This window comes from Biomphalaria glabrata, chromosome 8 (assembly GCF_947242115.1).
Source record: "Biomphalaria glabrata chromosome 8, xgBioGlab47.1, whole genome shotgun sequence".
In the NCBI taxonomy this organism is placed as follows: Eukaryota; Metazoa; Mollusca; class Gastropoda; family Planorbidae; genus Biomphalaria; species Biomphalaria glabrata.
In genome coordinates, this window is record NC_074718.1 from 11,800,681 (window position 1) to 11,819,224 (window position 18,544).

Consider the following 18,544-nt stretch of genomic DNA (forward strand, 5'->3'; position numbering starts at 1 on the left):
CAAGTGATGTTAGGCTGTTTCTAATTTTAATAAACTTACATTATAAAATATGCAATATCTATTGAATATAAATACCAAACAATGGGATTTTATAGGCCTAATAGAATTGACACTCATTTGAGCCATTTTACATTTGTGTATCAATCAATGAAAGTAAGTAATCTGCAAAAAGAACAAACCAACGATAGTGTTTATTGGGAAACGTCTGGAGAAAGCTGATGGGGAGAGGGAGGGACACCCTGAGCTAATTTAACCCACCAATGTAAAAAAAAGCGCAAACTAAAACTTAATTGCCATTATTGCTGTTTTTGTTTTATTGTTCTATTTCATATGGGGCCACCTAATTCATTTCGCATAGGGCCTCTAATTATCTAAGACCGGCCCTGGTACCGGTATTATGGGGTTTCCGTTAAAAGTCTAATTAAAAGCTTGTGTTACACCTCTAGACTAGTTCTGTTCGGAAGTTTTCTCCCTTGCATCAGTGCTCACGCCTGCACGCGCACACTCGTTCATGTGCTTTACATTACCCCAAAAATAGCTTATAGTTCAGCCAGGTCATTCGGCCATTATTTACCAATCCAGTCGACTCTAGATATAGTTTAACATGTGAAAGAACACAGAGCTTGAATATATACAGATACATGACTGTCTGAATACAGAAAATACTAAGATTTCTGTGACGTGTCTTAACTATAGGCCTATTGACTATTCTACTAAAATTTTAGATATAGTCAATAGAGTCTAGGACTAGATCTAGACCTAGAGGCTAGATCTAGGCGAATTCTTAAGTTCTAGGTCTACCTCTAGTCTAAATCTAATCAACTAATCTAGATCTATTTAGATTCTAGATGAGTAGATCTAGATCTCTCGTACAGTATGTAGTATAAAAATGGTTCCAAAATTTCATCATGGAATCAAGATCTCTAGATCTATCTAAACAATAAATGCATCGCTGGTAAGTCACAATTTTAGTTTATTGACACATACTTGACATAGAATCATAGATCTAGATAAAAGATATTGTAGAACTAATATTTGAAATGACGAGTATGCCTATTAGGGCCAATAGATTAACGTAGTGTACTAAGACATAGTCTAGATATTCTAGATCATCCAGAGCAGTGTTTCCTAAACTTTTGACTTATGTGTACCCCTTATATAATTTTAGTAACACTGAGTACCCCTCCCCCCTCCCAACTTTCTATCATGGATGTTGTGTTAATGTTAAATGTTATCCATTCAATATTATTTGTTTAAATCATGGAAATATTTTTTTGAAGCTTATTTTCAAACTGTACAAATGCTGTGTTATGCATTTCAGAGTATCAGCATCAATGTTGTAGCCCAATTTGTTATAAACTTATGAAGAGAGGGAAAAAAGTCTACTTCTCAATTTCCAACTCTCTTTTGCCATAAATGTAGTTTTGCAATGGCAGCGTTCACTTTATCTTGACAGTAAAACTTTTCCTTGTAGCAATAAGGTGATTAGGCAGTTTAAATTAGAGAATGCAATCCAAAGGATGGTTTTCAATGTAATTTTCATTTATTTTCATGCTTTCGTCCAAAACTTTGTTTAGATCAATGGGTATTTTACATGCTGCCCAAGCCTCTCTGTGTACACAACAATGTGTGGATATGACATTTAGGGCAAGATGTTGAATTCATGCAACAAGTCCTTTAAAATTATTAATTCTTGCTATTATTTTTGCTCCATCTGTGATTTTTCCAACACACCTATTCCAATCAATATTGTTCTCTGGCATAATTTGTTCATAGCATTAAAGATATATTCTCCTGTTGTGTGAACTAATAAAGGCTGGCAAATGCATAATTTAGGGCATGTAATAAATGACCTTCCTCTCCACATGGCAAAACTTTAAAACAACTGTCTATTGCCATATTGGTACAACAACAACTATAAATTCTTACAATTATGTATTCATAAGTGGACTTATTTTGTGAATTTGTAAGTGACTCACTCTGTCTTAATTGAACCTTTTCATTTCCTGATCTTTCTAAATTTCTATTTAAAATTAAAAATAACACCGGTTTGTACAAATATAAAATTTAAAAATATTAATGTGAATTCAAAATTATTAATAATTAATATTAATTATCTAAACATAATACATTTGTTTTGTTTTTTTAAATCTGTATATTTAATAAGGTCGTGCAATGCGTACCCCTTCCAAAGTCTTCCTGTACCCCTGGGGTATGCGCACCCCACTTTGGGAAACACTGGTCTAGAGCATAGATTTTGGAGCTTTATGATTATCAAAATGTAGACTATAGATTATAATCTATATATAGAATTTATAAGCCTATTTATGGGCTAAAACAGAGATACAGATTTATTTCTTAGGAAAATACAGAAGTTCCTTCAAAAAAGTAGATGAATTAACTCCTACACCTATCTAATAGATAGACCTAGATCTAAATGTGTAAAAATGTATATATTATTTTTGACATGGCAGTTCCAAGAAGAAGTCCAAAAAAGCAAGGTAGAGGCTAATGAATACATCACAAACAAGATCAACCATGGCTTTGGAGGTAAAGAACAATATAATCAAGATTAAATGCTGATAGATGTAGAATTTTAATGCAGTAGAGTTAAGCAAACACTACGTAGTCACAGAAGTTATTGTTATTGCAGGCTTTTGTGAAATTAGATGAGTAGTACTACTTTAAAAAACCTATAGTTATCTGTCATGCAGCTAATTATTGTTGAATTTTACCAGAGGGATCACTGCCTTGTACAGGGAAAACAGCAAACATTTATAAAATGTTGAACCCCATTGAACTAGTTTGTTGTTGTATGAACAACTTGACTGCAATGTTGTAAATATGATTGTTTACCACTAAATAAATACTGAGTTGTCTAATTTGTGTCTCTTATATGCTTTAGGGAGTGAGTACAGGAGATGTATCAACTATAGGGATGAGGTCTGATCCACGCTCTCCAATGTCTGTGGGTGCAATAGGAGCATCAACACTGTCAATGAGGGCTAAAGCAGCTCGAAAAAGACAAGTCAATGCAACACACAACAGTAATTTCAGGTTGTTTTTAGTGTATTATTCTGATGGCTTCCACTTTTTAACTGAAATTTTCTTACAGGTCAGAATTTGCAGATGCAGGGATATTATTGCAATTTGCTGCTGTTGTCAGTTTATGAATTAGTTTACTTACTAGCCTTCAAATTTAATTATCATTTCACACTCTGTTATTTGTAATGATTGGCCAGCCCTTCTTCTTTTCATGCCAGTCATGTTAATGGCATTTTCTATCTTTTCAGCACATTTCCAAACTCTCCATTTACTGATATGGTTTTTAGAGGGCAAATAATCTGATGCTGGTTTTCTAGTTCATAAATTAATGAGCATGTGTTGTAACTAATCACATGACCAAACTTTTTTCGTATTAATCTTGTTCAGAACATTATGTTTAGCTTAACATTGATAAACATTGTAAACTTTAGAATGACAAAATTTGGATCTATGCTGTTACAATTTATATGAAAAACAGATCTTACTGTTTCATCATACTCATTAATAATAATAATAATAATGTCTATGATTCTGAAGATTATCGATGAGTGTAGTGTTTCACATGACTATGGCTATGGCTGCCTGCTTGTGTTGTATGTGCATTGGACTGTCGTTTGGTGGTTTTGATAGTCCCAGGTTCATACCCTGCCATCCCCCATCATTCTGCAGGACGTTCAGGCTAGGACGTACATTAGCTTCAACTCTGAAGGAACATGTAAAACACTAAAAACAGTGTTTCCCAAACTGTGTTCTGAAGAACCCTAATGTTCTACCAAGCCTGAATAGGTGACCCATGAACTATTGAATTAATTTATCTCTGTAAAAAAGGAAAGTGTTGCGCTAAATACTTAGAATGTGCGAATGCATTCTGTTAAGGAAAAAAGTTTGGGAAACACTGATGTCAAACATTTTACAAACTGACAAACCCTTTGATTAGGTGAGACTTGCACACAAAGGAAACAATCAATAGACTGCTGCAAGAATGTGCCTCAGTGAACTATACAAAAATTCCAAAAGTCTTAAACCAAATCACACAACAGAATTAATACATTTAACTTAACTTTTTTTTACAAAGTTGTAAGTCACAAAACAGCAGCTAGTTCTATTTGATTATAACATTAGTTTTTCCATTCAATGATAAAAAATTTGTAAACAAATATAGTGACAAATTACACAATAAACTGAGTATGAAATATCTGCAAAAAAGAAAGCCTATAACTTATATAGACTCATGATTGAACTTTTCAAAATGTTGATATTTTGTGACATTTAAACATTGTAATTTGTTTTTACGTTTTAATTTTGGCACAGAGCTGGATTTGTTCCAGTTGAGGAGGATGCTTTACACCGAGCGGGAATCAGGGGTCGCAAGCGTTATTTTCTTTATTGTGTCCTTGCAGGATTAATGATTGTTGCAGTTCTTAATATGGCTGTAAGTTAAATTATAATTACTTACAGAGCTCTATGATTCTAAGTTGAACCTTACTGTGTAAAGAAAAATATGGATGTAATTTAAGCCTTACTAATAATATAATATAATAATAATAATACTGTAAAATAAATCTTACCAACTCTGTGAGTGGAAGCTGAATCCTACTATAAGAGTATGTGCCGAAGGTGAATATAATATATTTATTTTAAAAATGAATTTATTAAACTCTTCTTAGAAAATAAAAATAATATAATAAAATTTATAAATGATATAAAATAATAGTTTCTTTAAAATATATTATTTTCTTCTACATTATAAAATTTACCTTATAATATTTTCTTACATTTTATTTTTAATTTATGAAATTAATTTAAGATCTCTCTTCAAATCAAGTCATATACCAGTAAACTTTCATTTTATCAAATTTTTTTTTTTTTAAAGTTCAGCTAAGAGCATGTAAAATCTTGCTGGTCTACTAATATATTTCAGATTACAGCATTGCTTCTGTATATTCTTGGTATGACTCACAATGGACTGACCAGCTTAGAAATGACCATGATACAAGGTCGAGATTTCCTTCGAGTGTTAGACAAAGCAAGCATTTATACCATGTCAATGGTGGATGCACCTCTGGGAGCTACATATGACAATAATTTAAGCATTGAAGCACCTAATGCTAAGGTAATTTATACTTAAACTTAGGCAGAATGTTCGTTGATAAAAATTTTGGAATTGCAATTGCTATAAGCACCCCTCCAAAAGAATATGGGGTTCCCTCTTTGATCATTGACTATATGCCATATTCCATTTTTTGTATCCATCACTGTGTTTTAAAAAAGGATTATACATTTTATAACATTTTGGTTTTTGAAAATATAGTTAATCAATTTCAAACAAAAAGTGGGCACACCATTTTGGAAACTGAATTGCAATCATTATTTCTTCCGATGCCCTTACTGATAAAGTTTTTTATACTATACCAGCTATCCAATTAATACTTTCTTGGTCACAAAGAGGATATTTATTGAAGAGTGAAGAAAATTGTGGGCTCTAAATTACAAAGCCTTTTTTTTGACAACAATGTCAATACTGTGTGAGCCAAAGAGATATAAAAATCCCTTGTTTTTTTTTAATTCTCCTATCAGATTTTGTGATCCATGGGGCAGATGATTTAAATCTCACCCATTTCAATGGACAATAGCTAATGAAGTTGTCTTATAGCCATGACAATGATCTGGCATTATTTTTTACAACTTATATCATGTATCTAACAGAGTTGGGTGACTCGATGACATATTATCATACTAAGTCCTAAGTTGAAAATACAAAAGTTCTCTGAATTTTGAGAAGGCTTTACATGTGTTTAAAATGCTTATGAGGTTAATTAGTCATGTTTAAGTTTTCACTTAAGCCTGCCTATCCAGAAACAGATTGAGTCATTGTTGTTGAGATGTTTAATATTTCTGTGTTGAAATAATGTATGTCTCGTGTGCTCAGTATTATTTGTATGATTTTTTTTACATTGTTTTCACTTACAGTTAGAGGTGAAAGTCAGAAACTCTTCAAAGAGGAAGGCTTCAGTTATTCTAGAGAAGAATGTGATCACTGTAGTAACCAACAACTTCTCTGTGAAGACAAGCAATGCCACTGACTGGTTCTCCACAAACCTAGCCTCTCTCACAGCACATGATCTAATCCTTAATCTCTCTGCCGATCAGGTCACTGCCAAGAAGGTAAGATATGTCACTGTATTGTTGCTTTTCTACAGAATATAGTTTGTCCATAAAAGAAGGCGAATTAGAGGCTACACAGCTTGTAGGTCCTAGCTTGATTTATTAATGTTTGATTAATGCACCTATATTACACTAAGCCTCTAAATATCTGTTCATTCAGCAAAATAATTGTTCTGCAAAAAAATTGAAAAGCTTTCTTTTGAAACAATTTTTTGATGAATGCAGCATGAATATTACATAAAGTCAATTGCCTACAAAAGCAATTTTTTGTTTCTGTTGCAAAGTTTTCTTTTTAAAATTAATATTTAGTAAGCAACAATTTATTTAGTAAGCAGCATTAATTAAGTTAGATATAAATATATTTACTTAATTATCTTGTTTCAAAATGTACACTTGCAGATTACCTTTAATACTCTCACCTATGCACAAGCATCCATTTAAGTATATCTCATCCTTAATAATGTTTAACTAACATAAATGGTTTAGTTAAATTCTGTGACAGGGATTATACTGACACTAATTGTTAGAATTGATCAAGGAATCAATGTCAGTAAGATCATATATTTATTTTTGCTTATAGATTTCCAGCAGACAAGACTATAAAGATTTGTCATTAGAATCTGTCAGAGGGGTGAATATTTCAGCCACTGAAGACTTAGCCATCAGCTCTTTGAAGACCATAGATATTCAAGCACAGACAGTCAACATCATCTCACAGGTAGTCTATGGAATTGCTATAATACTGATGGTTTATATATTTCAATCATTTTATTTTAAACAGTATTAAATAGAAGCTGGTGATAATGGCAATGTCTTTAATTCCAAAGATTAAGACTGACTGCAATGTTTCACATGACTAGGAAACTGGTGATTCTAATAACTAAAAATCAATGTATTAAAGTGTTAATTTGGGTTCTCATTTTTCTTATTTCCTCTTCTCATAATTTACCAACATGCCTTTAAACAAAACGTATTATCATTTTTTTGATAATTATGATGATTAACTTAAACCTCCCAAATTTTCAAAATTAAATTGTTTGTTAATTAACAAGTTTAGATTTGCTTTCAACAAATTAAAGAATAGCTGAAATCATTCAATCTAGAAAACTGTCTCTTAATTTCTTAACTTAATCATATCAAATATTGTTTAAGCAATGATACAAAATATGTTTTTATAATGTCCTCAGTGGGACTGTTATAGAGTTTTTTTTTAAATATTTAATTAGATTTTAAGAAAATGCAAAGCAGAAATTTTTTTAATAAAATAAAAATGTATTTTTTTTCCCCTAGTCTTCTACTACCATCAAAACATCTCATGGAATGTTCCTTGGCAAAGAACTACCAAAAGTGAACACTTCTAATGCTGCAGACTACAAAAACCTGACCTACAAATTATGTGTTTGTGCATCTGGTCGAGTGTTTAAAGTTCGAGTGAATAAACCAGGAATAACCTGTTTAGATGTCGATCTGGGACAGCTTCAGAAATTGTGTGGGAACAGTGTCTGATAGATCTTAAATTTTTTTTAAAATAACTTATGTTCGTGTTTTTTTTTTATTGCATTAAAAAAAAGGAATGATACATATTGATAGGCGTTTCTGCCTGTCTAGTGAGATTTAGATCTGATGTTCCTAATATTGTTGAATTGTCAATGAAGCCCTTAAGAAAAAAGTGCAGCAATTTTTGTCTGTGTATTCTTGCCAAATGTCACTGGACATTGTTCTCATCGGATATTTCTTTATTAAAGTTGGCGCAAGCCCCTGGCTGGGTTTGTCTGTAGAACTGTTCCATAACATTAGCCAAATTAGCACTACATTGACGTAGAGCTAGGACTTCACACTGACGCCGTTGGAATATCACACTGTATAAGAATAGAAAAAGAGTTGTAAATTTCATTGGAGCTGTGTTTATGCAAACTGTAGTGTTTATGTAATATTTATATTCATTTTATTTATAACATACTTAAAGTTGTGATGTATTTAGCTTTTTATTTTGTGGGATTTCATATATATACTACTATGCATTCTACTACCAAAACTTAAATGGCAGTGTTTAAATCTATGCAATCATAATAATTTAAAAAAAAAAGCCAATTCAAATAACATCTTATTTAATATACAATGTATCTTTTTTTTTTAAGTTAATAATTATTCTAAATATATATTCACTCATTAATTTTTTTGTACCTGCATAATAATGTTTCCATGGTAGACTTTGATAGTTGTTCTGAAGGAGGTGCAAATTTTTTGACAACACCCATGTAGAAGAAATAATCAGCAAGTTCACTCTGGCAGTGGGTCATTTTCACCTTTGATAGACAACTGAGGACATCACTGCCTGCCTGCTCTATAGCTGGGGTGTTTCAAAAATTGAATGCCAAATTAATGATGAATTTATTGTCATGCTTTAAATAGATAACTGCTTTAGCCAAAACAGTGATATCTATATTATTCGGATAATATAATCATATTAAACACATGTAGCCTACTATATATTTTATACATAAATATATATTTTACACTTATACATTTTCATGTGTATCTATAACAATTGTTTCATTTAGCATTGCTTTGATATAGTGACTTTGGAGTTTCAAAGACAGCAGTCTCATCAAGTCTCTTGAGTAGACACAAAGATGGATCTATTTATGTTTGATCAATGAACCATTAAAAATTGTTTCATTAACATTAGTATCATTTTTTATACATAAATGTTCAGAATTATTCTTATCCTTTATTTAAATTGATTTTCTCACCAAGAGAAGCAAGTGAATTACAGTTGACTCATTTGCTTAGCCCACAGTTCAACAAGGCCTAATGCAAGTATATATTATTACATCTTTCATGTTTCTCAATAGACTTTGATCTTAGGCTAAATCCTTATTAAAAATCACATCCACTTCTACTGTTCTTGGCTTGAAATACAATTGTTTACTAAGGTACATTTCTGCCCGTATAGACTGTTTTCAGACACTTTTTTTTAAAAATAGCTCTTATAAATTGGGAGAAGGTTTTTAGGCGCTCAGTAAACACAACTCTGCTCGAGTCTGTTGTCGAACCTCGAGCTGCCTTGATAGGTAACCAAGCCAAGCTCAAACGTACTTAGCCTCTCCACCACATCTCATGTTTCTATAGATACCATGATGGAACTAGAATCTATAATTTATGTATGACCACTGAACCTTAAAAAATTGTTTTATAATTTATAGCCTTTGTCTGCTAATTATTTTGCTGTAGGCCTATAATATACTTATTGATGATTTGTAGTCTAGTCCTCCATATTTAAAAATGCAAAAGACATGTTTTGTAGTAGAGCACTTTGCTATTGGTGAGTTGCAATATTTCAGGCAACCTTTGTAGACAGATGCGATGGTATTTAAATATTCGGTTACCAAATACTCTTACCGTTTGAAGATCATCTGGAACTATAAACTATATATTTTTGTATACCTTGGCACTTTGTTTTCTTTACTTTTGTTAAAACATTTTATCTTTTATAATGCATTAAATTAAATGTTACAAACAAAGATATTCTATAAATACATGGTGATGTACTTGACAACACATTTTTAAAAAAAAGATCAAAGAAAGGGGAGGTAACTAGTCACAACACACAAATCCATGGCTCGTTGTGTACGTTTTAAGACTACATTCCATAATATGCCGTTGACTTGCAGTTTCAACATTGGAACATGCTATTGAAACTTAAAAGTTACGTATAATTCACATTGTCAACGTGTAGTCACAAATTTAAGAATAGTAATTGAATCTGGAGTCTCAATTTGTAACACCTATTAGTCTCTCAAATTAGCATCTTCAGCAACGTACCATATACAAATAAGTAAGAATTACCTTTCAGGCAAATTGTCTACATTGTACCATATACAAGAAGTTCATGCAATAGCATGGGCATATTGAATCACAACATAATATGTCGTCTTGTTAGAGATGAGGAGAGGTGAGAATATTTTTAAAAAAATAGCAATTTAGAAATATCTTACAGCTGTGCTTGCATACAAATAAATAATAGTCACGAGTCTTATTTGAGTGTAGTTTCTATAACAGGTTATACTGTTATAGCCTTTTATTTAAAGAAATGTGCTTTATGAAAAGTATAATCTTTAATATATTAAGAATAACCCATCATCTGCTTGTAGTGCTCCTATCAGAATAATTGTAAATGCCTAGTTTATACAAGTCTATATAGGCTACAGTTCGCGGTCAACGAATTTGCGTACGCTACCGCCTCTTTTTGGTTTAACAATTAACCTTAGAAAAACAGAAGTCATGTTCCAGAAGTCGCCAAATAAAATCTACTCAGTCCCAAAGATCACTGTGTATCACACCCTTATCTTATCTTATATAATACAGACGTTACTTCAAAAAAGAAGATGATTACGTCCTACGCGTCATGCATTTAGTCATGCATATTAACCAGTGACTTAAATTCTGCCAAGTCACTGGTTTTCCTGGCTAGCTCAGGCAACCCATTCCATGCTCTAATAGCACTAGGGAAGAAGGAGTATTTGTACAAATTTGTCCTAGCATATGGGACGAGGAATGTGCCTTTATCTTTGTGTCTTTCAGAGTATTTTATTAAATTTTGTTTTTGTATTTGAAGATTATAGTTCAGTGTTTTATGTATTATTGCTACTTTACTTTTGAGCCTTCTGTCCTGAAGGCTTTCTAAATTTAGTGATTTTACTAAAGGTGTTACTCTAGTCAAATGTGAATATTCGTTTGTTATGAATCGCACTGCTCTATTTTGTGTCTGTTCTAGTTTCTTAATGTTTTCTTGAGTTGAGGGGTCCCAAACAGAGGATGCATATTCTATTATTGGCCTAACCAAGGTTAAATAACATTTTAGTTTTATGTTCTTATTAGATTTATAGAAATTTCTTTTAATAAATCCTAATGCTTTGTTTGATTTTTTTTGTAGTTTCATCAATATGTGGATTCCATGACAGTTTTTCATTTATTATAACACCTAGGTATTTTGCGTTTTTAGTCTGTGTTACTGGTTTGCCATGAATAAGATAAGTGGAATTAATTTGTTTTAGTTTTTTTGTTACTCTTAACAACTGACATTTTTCTGGGTGGAAAGACATACTCCAATTTGATTCCCATTTCTGTAATTCATCTAATTCTCTTTGTAAAATATCTGTGTCTTGTGTTGTTTTTATTGTTCTATATATTATGCAATCGTCTGCAAATAATCTGACTTTTGTTCCTGAACTAATGCAATTTGGTACCCTTAACGTGGTAGACCACTTCACAAATCAGGGAAGTATTCATAGTATTAAATGGCTCATCGCTTTCAAGGCAAATTAATAACCCTCTGGCCAGGGCCAGTGGTGCTTTAGGACGCCTCCAATGGTGAGTGTTCTGAAATAAATAGCTTCTCCTGCCTGCAAAAATCAGTGTCTACCAAGCAGTGGTTCTCTCTCAACCCTTCTATATGGATCTGAGACATGGCTACTATACCGACATCAACTACGACTTCTTGAACGTTTGCGCTCCATCATGTACAATCAGTGTCAAGACCGCACTACAAACAGAGATGTTCTTGCGAATGGACAGTATAGAGGGATTGCTTATAGTTCGATAGTTACGCTGTGCACGGCACGTATCCCGTTTTGGGGACGATCGTATGTCAAAGGCAGTCTTTTTTTAGGGAGCTGAAAGGTGGTCGGCGTAACAGAGGTGCCCCACGGAAACGCATTGGGAAACACATTGAAGACCAGCTTAGGCGCCAACTTGCATTAGCTGACTGAAGAAAGCATCTGGTTGCAAGCGACTTCGGAACGAGACAGCTGGAGATCACTTACAAAGGCCGCGGTATACACAATTGAGACCAAAAGGAAATCCGCTGCCGAGGACACACGTAGACGGCGAAAAAAGAATCTATAAATAGACCACAGGCAGCCTGTAATTCAAGGGGTGCAACTTTAGGGTGAAAATGGGCTATTTCATTACATTACCAACAAATTTGTAGCAAAATTCGCATTCACGACAATGATAGCTAAAATGAGCGCTAAAAGAAAGGGTAATCACCAACTTTTTAGATCTACCTGATATATTAGCGCAAAGGCTATCATAAGCCTTTGTGACCATCTTGGGGTCAAAGAAGGAGCCAATGATCTGAGCCATACTGTCGCTGCTCTGCTTCAAACTTGTGTCCAGGCACCGGACGAATGCATTCCTGTTGCTGTGGATACAAATATAGGACACACGTAAATGAGACATTTATATCAGTTACATTAGTTAGACTGGGGTTCTAGAACGAGACAGAGTTATATCAGTTACATTAGTTAGACTGGGGTTCTAGAACGAGACAGAGTTATATCAGTTACATTAGTTAGACTGGGGTTCTAGAACGAGACAGAGTTATATCAGTTACATTAGTTAGACTGGGGTTCTAGAACGAGACAGAGTTATATCAGTTACATTAGTTAGACTGGGGTTCTAGAACGAGACAGAGTTATATCAGTTACATTAGTTAGACTGGGGTTCTAGAACGAGACAGAGTTATATTAGTTACATTAGTTAGACTGGGGTTCTAGAACGAGACAGAGTTATATCAGTTACATTAGTTAGACTGGGGTTCTAGAACGAGACAGAGTTATATCAGTTACATTAGTTAGACTGGGGTTCTAGAACGAGACAGAGTTATATCAGTTACATTAGTTAGACTGGGGTTCTAGAACGAGACAGAGTTATATTAGTTACATTAGTTAGACTGGGGTTCTAGAACGAGACAGAGTTATATTAGTTACATTAGTTAGACTGGGGTTCTAGGACACACATAACTGAGTCACTGTCAGGCTACTTTAGTTGGACTGGGGTGCTCGGTATGTTCATATAGTGAACTATCAATATGGCTTTTAAAAAATTTCTTCTCTAATTTCCTCTCCCTGTTTCTAATGTCTTCCATCAGATTTATATTAATCTGTAGGCCCTATTATGTATTACCGTTTGTATGCCACACCAAATTTAGAAAGGCGGTGAATCATTGTAAATAGAGATTTATTTATACGTTTTATTGCCGTACATGGAGTGTTGTACGAAAAGATTACTAAACTGTTTGAATAAGCCAGTGTTTCTCAAACTTTGTTTCGCGAAGCCTGAATAGGTGTTCCACGAATTACTGTAGGCCATCAAGTGAATTTATCTCTCTAAAAAAAATAAGCGAAAGTGTTTCGCTAATTTTTTAGAATGTGCCAAATGTTCCATCCAGGAACAAGTTTGGGAAACACTGGAATAAGCTATTAAGAATTTACTAAACCATATTTCCAATGTCCATATTGAAAGACCGGTGGAAAAATAAAAAGAACAGCTCGGTGATAAAACGAAGACTGAATCCACTATTTTATTTTCGCTAGAGAGAAAGTCAAGTTCATCTTTCAGACGTTGCGATCTACGGGCAGACAAAGTAAAGGTCATCGATTGCTGTGGCCCACGGTAAACGAGGGCGTCATGTGTGAATAACGACCAACTGCCTTTATTTTTCTCCTACTAATCTCAGGTACCCAATAAAGTTGGATGGTGAAATTCAAAATCTCATTTTTGAACGAGATTTGACCCCCCCCCCCCAGAAAAAAAAAAACAACTTATAGGCCTGCTAGTAAAATATGAATGTGTTTTCAGTCGTAAACATACCCGCAAATGATGGAGAATAGTTTCATCATTGAAAACTGTTTATCTATCTGATCCATTTCTGATGTACCATTGTTGGCAGTGGTGTTGACCTCACTCGGAGTAGTGTGATTGTCAAGACTGTTCACGCACAACAGGATGTCATTCCAGATAGTTGTGCACCTCCCAGGGGCCCCAATCAGCAATGTGAGAATAGCTGTTGGCAGATACAAAGGACGATTTATTATTTTTTTTTTACATATTTTTTTAAAGAAGTATTTGTATATTCAAGCTACTAACAAATAAACATCATTGTGGCAACTGAATAGCTTACAGTGATTACAGGACGTCACATATTACCACGCAATCCCTAAAAAAAATGTAACCACATTTAAATCCTAAAGATTAAAGCCAGAAGGAAGAGTGTTCATTTTCTCTGCAGTCAAACAGAGTGTAGGCTACAGTGATCGTGGTAAATTCTAAATCTATAATCTCTGACTGGTATAACAATAATATGGACAAAGTTTAGGATATTTTTGATTTGCTTTGTGTTCTGAAGTAGGGTTAGCTAAGACTGTGGAACGGATGACGATGTACGTGGCAATGTGGCATTAATAAAGTTAGCTTTTCCTTTACCGCTTTTCAAGTCATCTGGCGCTCCGGAGTCACCGTTCTGTCTTTACAGAACAAGATACGAATCTTTACACAAACGTTAAGTTATACAAGAGAGTCACAAAAAAAAAAAAACAAAAACAAATATGGAAAAACTCCAGACCTTCGCCGATTGCCAAAGCCATATATTGGGAATTCGTTGGCCCGAAAAGATAATCAATTGTCAAATTGGTGGAGAGAACCAAGCAAAAACCCATAGTCCAAGATTATAGAAATCGAAAATGGAGCTGGATAGGACACACCCTGCGAAAACCATCTGCAAGGCAGGACTTGGTTGGAATCCACAAGGAAAGAGGAAAGTGGGCAGGCCCAAACAAATTTGGAAGAGGTCAGTCATCAGCGAAGCTGGGGATACTGGAATGACATGGGAGCAGATGAAGAAAGTTGTCCAGTACATAGAGGTGATGGGCTCATAGGAATAAGTCAGTAAGTCCGTCTAAAGTCTAAACTAAAGTAACAGCACAACTAAACCATATAACAGATACGCTTACGACATAGAGTAAAAAAGTGTCAGTTAGGCTTAGCTAATTTAAATAATGCTTAAGAGTAGGCCACTGAAGATATTAATTATTTGTTGTAATAATTTCGATCCAGTTTTCATTCTGCTTTACATGATTTAACAGGGTCAGTTTTACGACAGTGCAAAGCCCAGAGCCTCATCATTTCCAAAAATATTTGTAACTAAATATGCAAAATAGGCCTATAAGATATGGGAGTAAGGGAAATGAGATTAAATTTACAAGCAGGTTACTCTATTTCACTAAAAGGCCTATGATATGCTTTTAGAATTATTATCATTATTAAGTGCATTTATATTAAAGCTTGAAGAGAGTAGGTGACCTCTGTTAAAGATTCCTGCCATTGAACCATTGGTTTTCGCTAATAAACATTATACTTAAATAACACTTAAAAACTAAAGTTCCCCTTTCAGACCTTCCGATCTATAGGGCAGATGATGTTAAGGTCATCTGTTTCTTTGGCCAAAGGTTAACGAGCAGGGTGTTAGATCGCCAGCACAACGAAGAAGCGCCTTTACTTTCACCAACTAAAGTCAGGTACCCATTAGAGTTAGGTGGACTCAGAAATTACATAGCTTAGAAATACAATTGTAAAAAAGAATTATTTTTTGATCAAAAGTCTAAAACCATTTGCATAAATGTGCTTTGTTACTATTAATAGTGAATGTTTATAAAAATGGTGTTTTTTTTTTAATGAAAAAACTGCTTGCATAATTCATTTAAAAATTAGACATTTCGCTTTCAGAAAAGAAAAACGTTGCCGTTGCATTAGAACTTTGAATGATTTAAAATATCATGATGTTCGATTTTCATTTTCTCCTCTAGTTTCTGAGATCTAAACGGGGCGGACGGACTGACAGGTCACACAAAACTAATAGCGTCCTTTCCCCTTTCGCTGGCTGCAAAAAAATGTATGAAATAAAATATTGTATTCTTTATAATTGCATCTTCTTTATGGCTATATTGTCTTTGATACGTGTTAAAAACAAACAATAAAATTAAAATCTTATGATAGAAATGTAATCAAATAATAATTTTAAAAAAATTATTGCGAATTTACAGAAATAGAATAAAAAATTCTAAGTTTTTATCACTAAACTAAATTTAGCCTATATATTGTAGAGATGCACTTTAGGTGATCGCTAGTGAACGCACAATTATGACGACATTAATCCAAAGGCATAGATAGACAGTTGATGCTAGGTTTTCATAGTGAATAACATCTTGAACGTTATAGTGACTGAGACCATACCTTTCCTTTTCTGAACTTAACATTCGTATTAGATCTACGGCAGATGACTTGGTCTATTCATTGTTACTTCAATCTTGTGTAAGTCTTGATCTGTACGTCTGTCAAACACTACGCGCACAGAAATAGGCTACTCAAGCAGTCCTCTGATCAATACAAACTCTCAGATCCAGATTAGACATATCACTAATCACACTATATATGTTTACTAACCTGTATAGAACCAACACAGCTTCATGGTGAGAGTGAACCACAGTAATTAGGCCCTAAGTGAAAGAAATCGTTTAAAAAGTAACTGATGTTTTAGGGTCAATAATAGCTAAGTAAATTACGGAAATCCATGAACATTTTCTTTTTAAATACTGAACTGTTCCGGCCTTCTGTGTTTAAGGCTATTTCCTTTTTTTTTTTTAAACCAACTTTCCTGTATATGTTTGTGGAAGAAGAAAACACGACGGCAAAGTGTTAGATCTCTCTCGTCTGCTGGGTTTAAAATGGCGAGTAAACAGTCAATTGTTTGTTTGGTAAAGTGTATTTACTCTCAAAATCGAAATAACAACTTAGTTTTGGTGGTTTCTCCCTAAATTCCACCCACACTTTATTCGATTACCCAAGTTATCTTTTATCTCTATTACATCCTAGCCCAAACCTCCCGCAGAACGGTGGGGTAGGCGGCGGGAAGGGTTCAAACCCGGGACTATCGAAACGATAGTCCATAGCGCATACCACAAGACCAAGAAGCCATCCGACCAAACTGACATTTATATTTCATTATGTCTACATTTCCTGAAAGACATCTTGCCATTTATTTGTGTTTAAGAAAATAGGGAGGTGTGTCATTCTGCATTGTTAATCTCCAAAGGGTAGATGATGCAAAGCCGCTGTTTCTATGGCTTCGGTTAACGAGTATGTAATGTGGTCAGCACAACGACCAATAGCTTTGACCTTACACCAATTATTGCCAGGTTGTCACATTAGAGGTAGGTGGACTTGTAGGCATTCTCGTTTTGAATAGGTATACTTGAACTATTACACGAAGCTTCATCTAATATGCTTTTATGTAGATAGAAAATTTTATTTTTCAACGATACAAATTGGCAACTTGAGTGCAAAGGAGCAAATATAGGCCTATGGGTCCATTTTTTAAAAAAGAGTGTTAGTCATACACTGACTTATCCATCAACATTTTGTTGCTAAAAATCTGACTGGAAGATTGCATGAATGTTATTTGTTATTATCGCAGTTAACTGAATCTCAAGCAACACGTTAAATACTTGATTGTTTATGCGAGAGCATCCTCATTGCACTGTGCGGAGTTGTAAAAAAAGCCCCAACAACCTTGTCACAATCCAGGCACCGTTCTTCAAGGGGCTGTTACATAATTGGCGTGTCCAGCATGGTTTAGCCTGGTATAGAAAAGGAAAATGGAGTGGGTCCCTGTGTACGCGGTCTTTGGCCGCGAGTGTGACCCCCCCCCCCCCGCAAGACAAAACAGTGTACACTGTTCTCATTCAGGCCGGTGAGAGGGAGCTCTTGATCGCTTTTGCTGGCCTAGAGTTCCAAGAGCCGAAGGCTTAACTCTTCCTAACAGTTTCAAGAAGAACAAGATATCACTGGCAAAAAGAAAAAAAAATCATATACGACATATATTTGGATTTTACAATTTAAGTACATAAAAAAGGTGATTCAGCAACTTAATGTGTACAACAAAATGCTGGTGGAGGAAGAGTGGATGGTGTCAAAATTATGTACATGCAGTTAATATATCCCCCCCCCGTTATCTCATACTTATTCCCTGATAAAACTTGTAGTATTATGGATTTGGCGCCATAGCCAGTTACGGTGCATTACGAGTTACATAAAGATCGCAGTCACTCAATTTAGGCGTTCGAGTTAGTCTACCTGATAATGCACAGTTTGAAGTTCAGTTTTAAAGTTAGCCAAAATTTTATTTTAGTGTAGCAATTAGACAATCTCACCAGTAGCATTCCCGGCTCTGTACTTTTCCGAAGTTTAAAGGCTGGTCATCATGTTTTTAACAAACAGGTCTTTTTAAACAAACAAAAGGTAATCTGCCCGAACTGAACGCGCAGAGCTCGACAGGTCAAGCTGGGTCACCGTGTGTCCAATATCCTGGTATTTAACAAAACCTGACGTCTCAGTTGGTGCGGCTACCTTGTTATAATCTTTCACGCCAGCTTGGGACCTTGGGTGTATCCAGCTACCTAAATACGAAATCATGTGCAAAAAGGGTTCTAAATGT

General features: G+C 34.3%; 2 protein-coding genes across 2 annotated transcripts; one reads left to right on the forward strand and one right to left on the reverse strand.

The window, feature by feature from the left end:
• Positions 1-497: 497 nt before the first annotated feature.
• LOC106060835 (beta-sarcoglycan-like) lies at positions 498-9,654 on the forward strand. The gene is made up of 8 exons (XM_013218843.2): positions 498-955; positions 2,475-2,550; positions 2,906-3,057; positions 4,357-4,477; positions 4,967-5,158; positions 6,016-6,210; positions 6,791-6,928; positions 7,501-9,654. Exons 2-8 carry the CDS (start codon positions 2,512-2,514, stop codon positions 7,714-7,716), a joined length of 1,053 nt encoding a protein of 350 aa, XP_013074297.2. The 5' UTR covers positions 498-955; positions 2,475-2,511; the 3' UTR covers positions 7,717-9,654.
• Positions 7,009-16,708, reverse strand: LOC106060836 (uncharacterized). Its single transcript, XM_013218845.2, has 5 exons — positions 16,495-16,708; positions 13,867-14,059; positions 12,279-12,415; positions 8,395-8,560; positions 7,009-8,069 (listed from the first exon to the last, which is right to left on the reverse strand). The coding sequence occupies exons 1-5, from the start codon at positions 16,517-16,519 to the stop codon at positions 7,916-7,918; spliced, it is 675 nt and encodes a 224-aa protein (XP_013074299.2). The 5' UTR covers positions 16,520-16,708; the 3' UTR covers positions 7,009-7,915.
• Positions 16,709-18,544: the final 1,836 nt, after the last annotated feature.

Coding starts and splice junctions, on each gene's coding strand:
- LOC106060835 (XM_013218843.2), top strand. CDS start 2,512: ATGAATACATCACAAACAAGATCAACCATGGCTTTGGAG. Junction 2,551..2,905: donor GATCAACCATGGCTTTGGAG/GTAAAGAACAAT, acceptor TATATGCTTTAG/GGAGTGAGTACAGGAGATGT. Junction 6,211..6,790: donor ATCAGGTCACTGCCAAGAAG/GTAAGATATGTC, acceptor TTTTGCTTATAG/ATTTCCAGCAGACAAGACTA.
- LOC106060836 (XM_013218845.2), bottom strand. CDS start 16,519: ATGAAGCTGTGTTGGTTCTATACAG. Junction 14,060..16,494: donor GCTGTGTTGGTTCTATACAG/GTTAGTAAACAT, acceptor ATCTGCCAACAG/CTATTCTCACATTGCTGATT. Junction 12,416..13,866: donor CTATTCTCCATCATTTGCGG/GTATGTTTACGA, acceptor TTGTATCCACAG/CAACAGGAATGCATTCGTCC.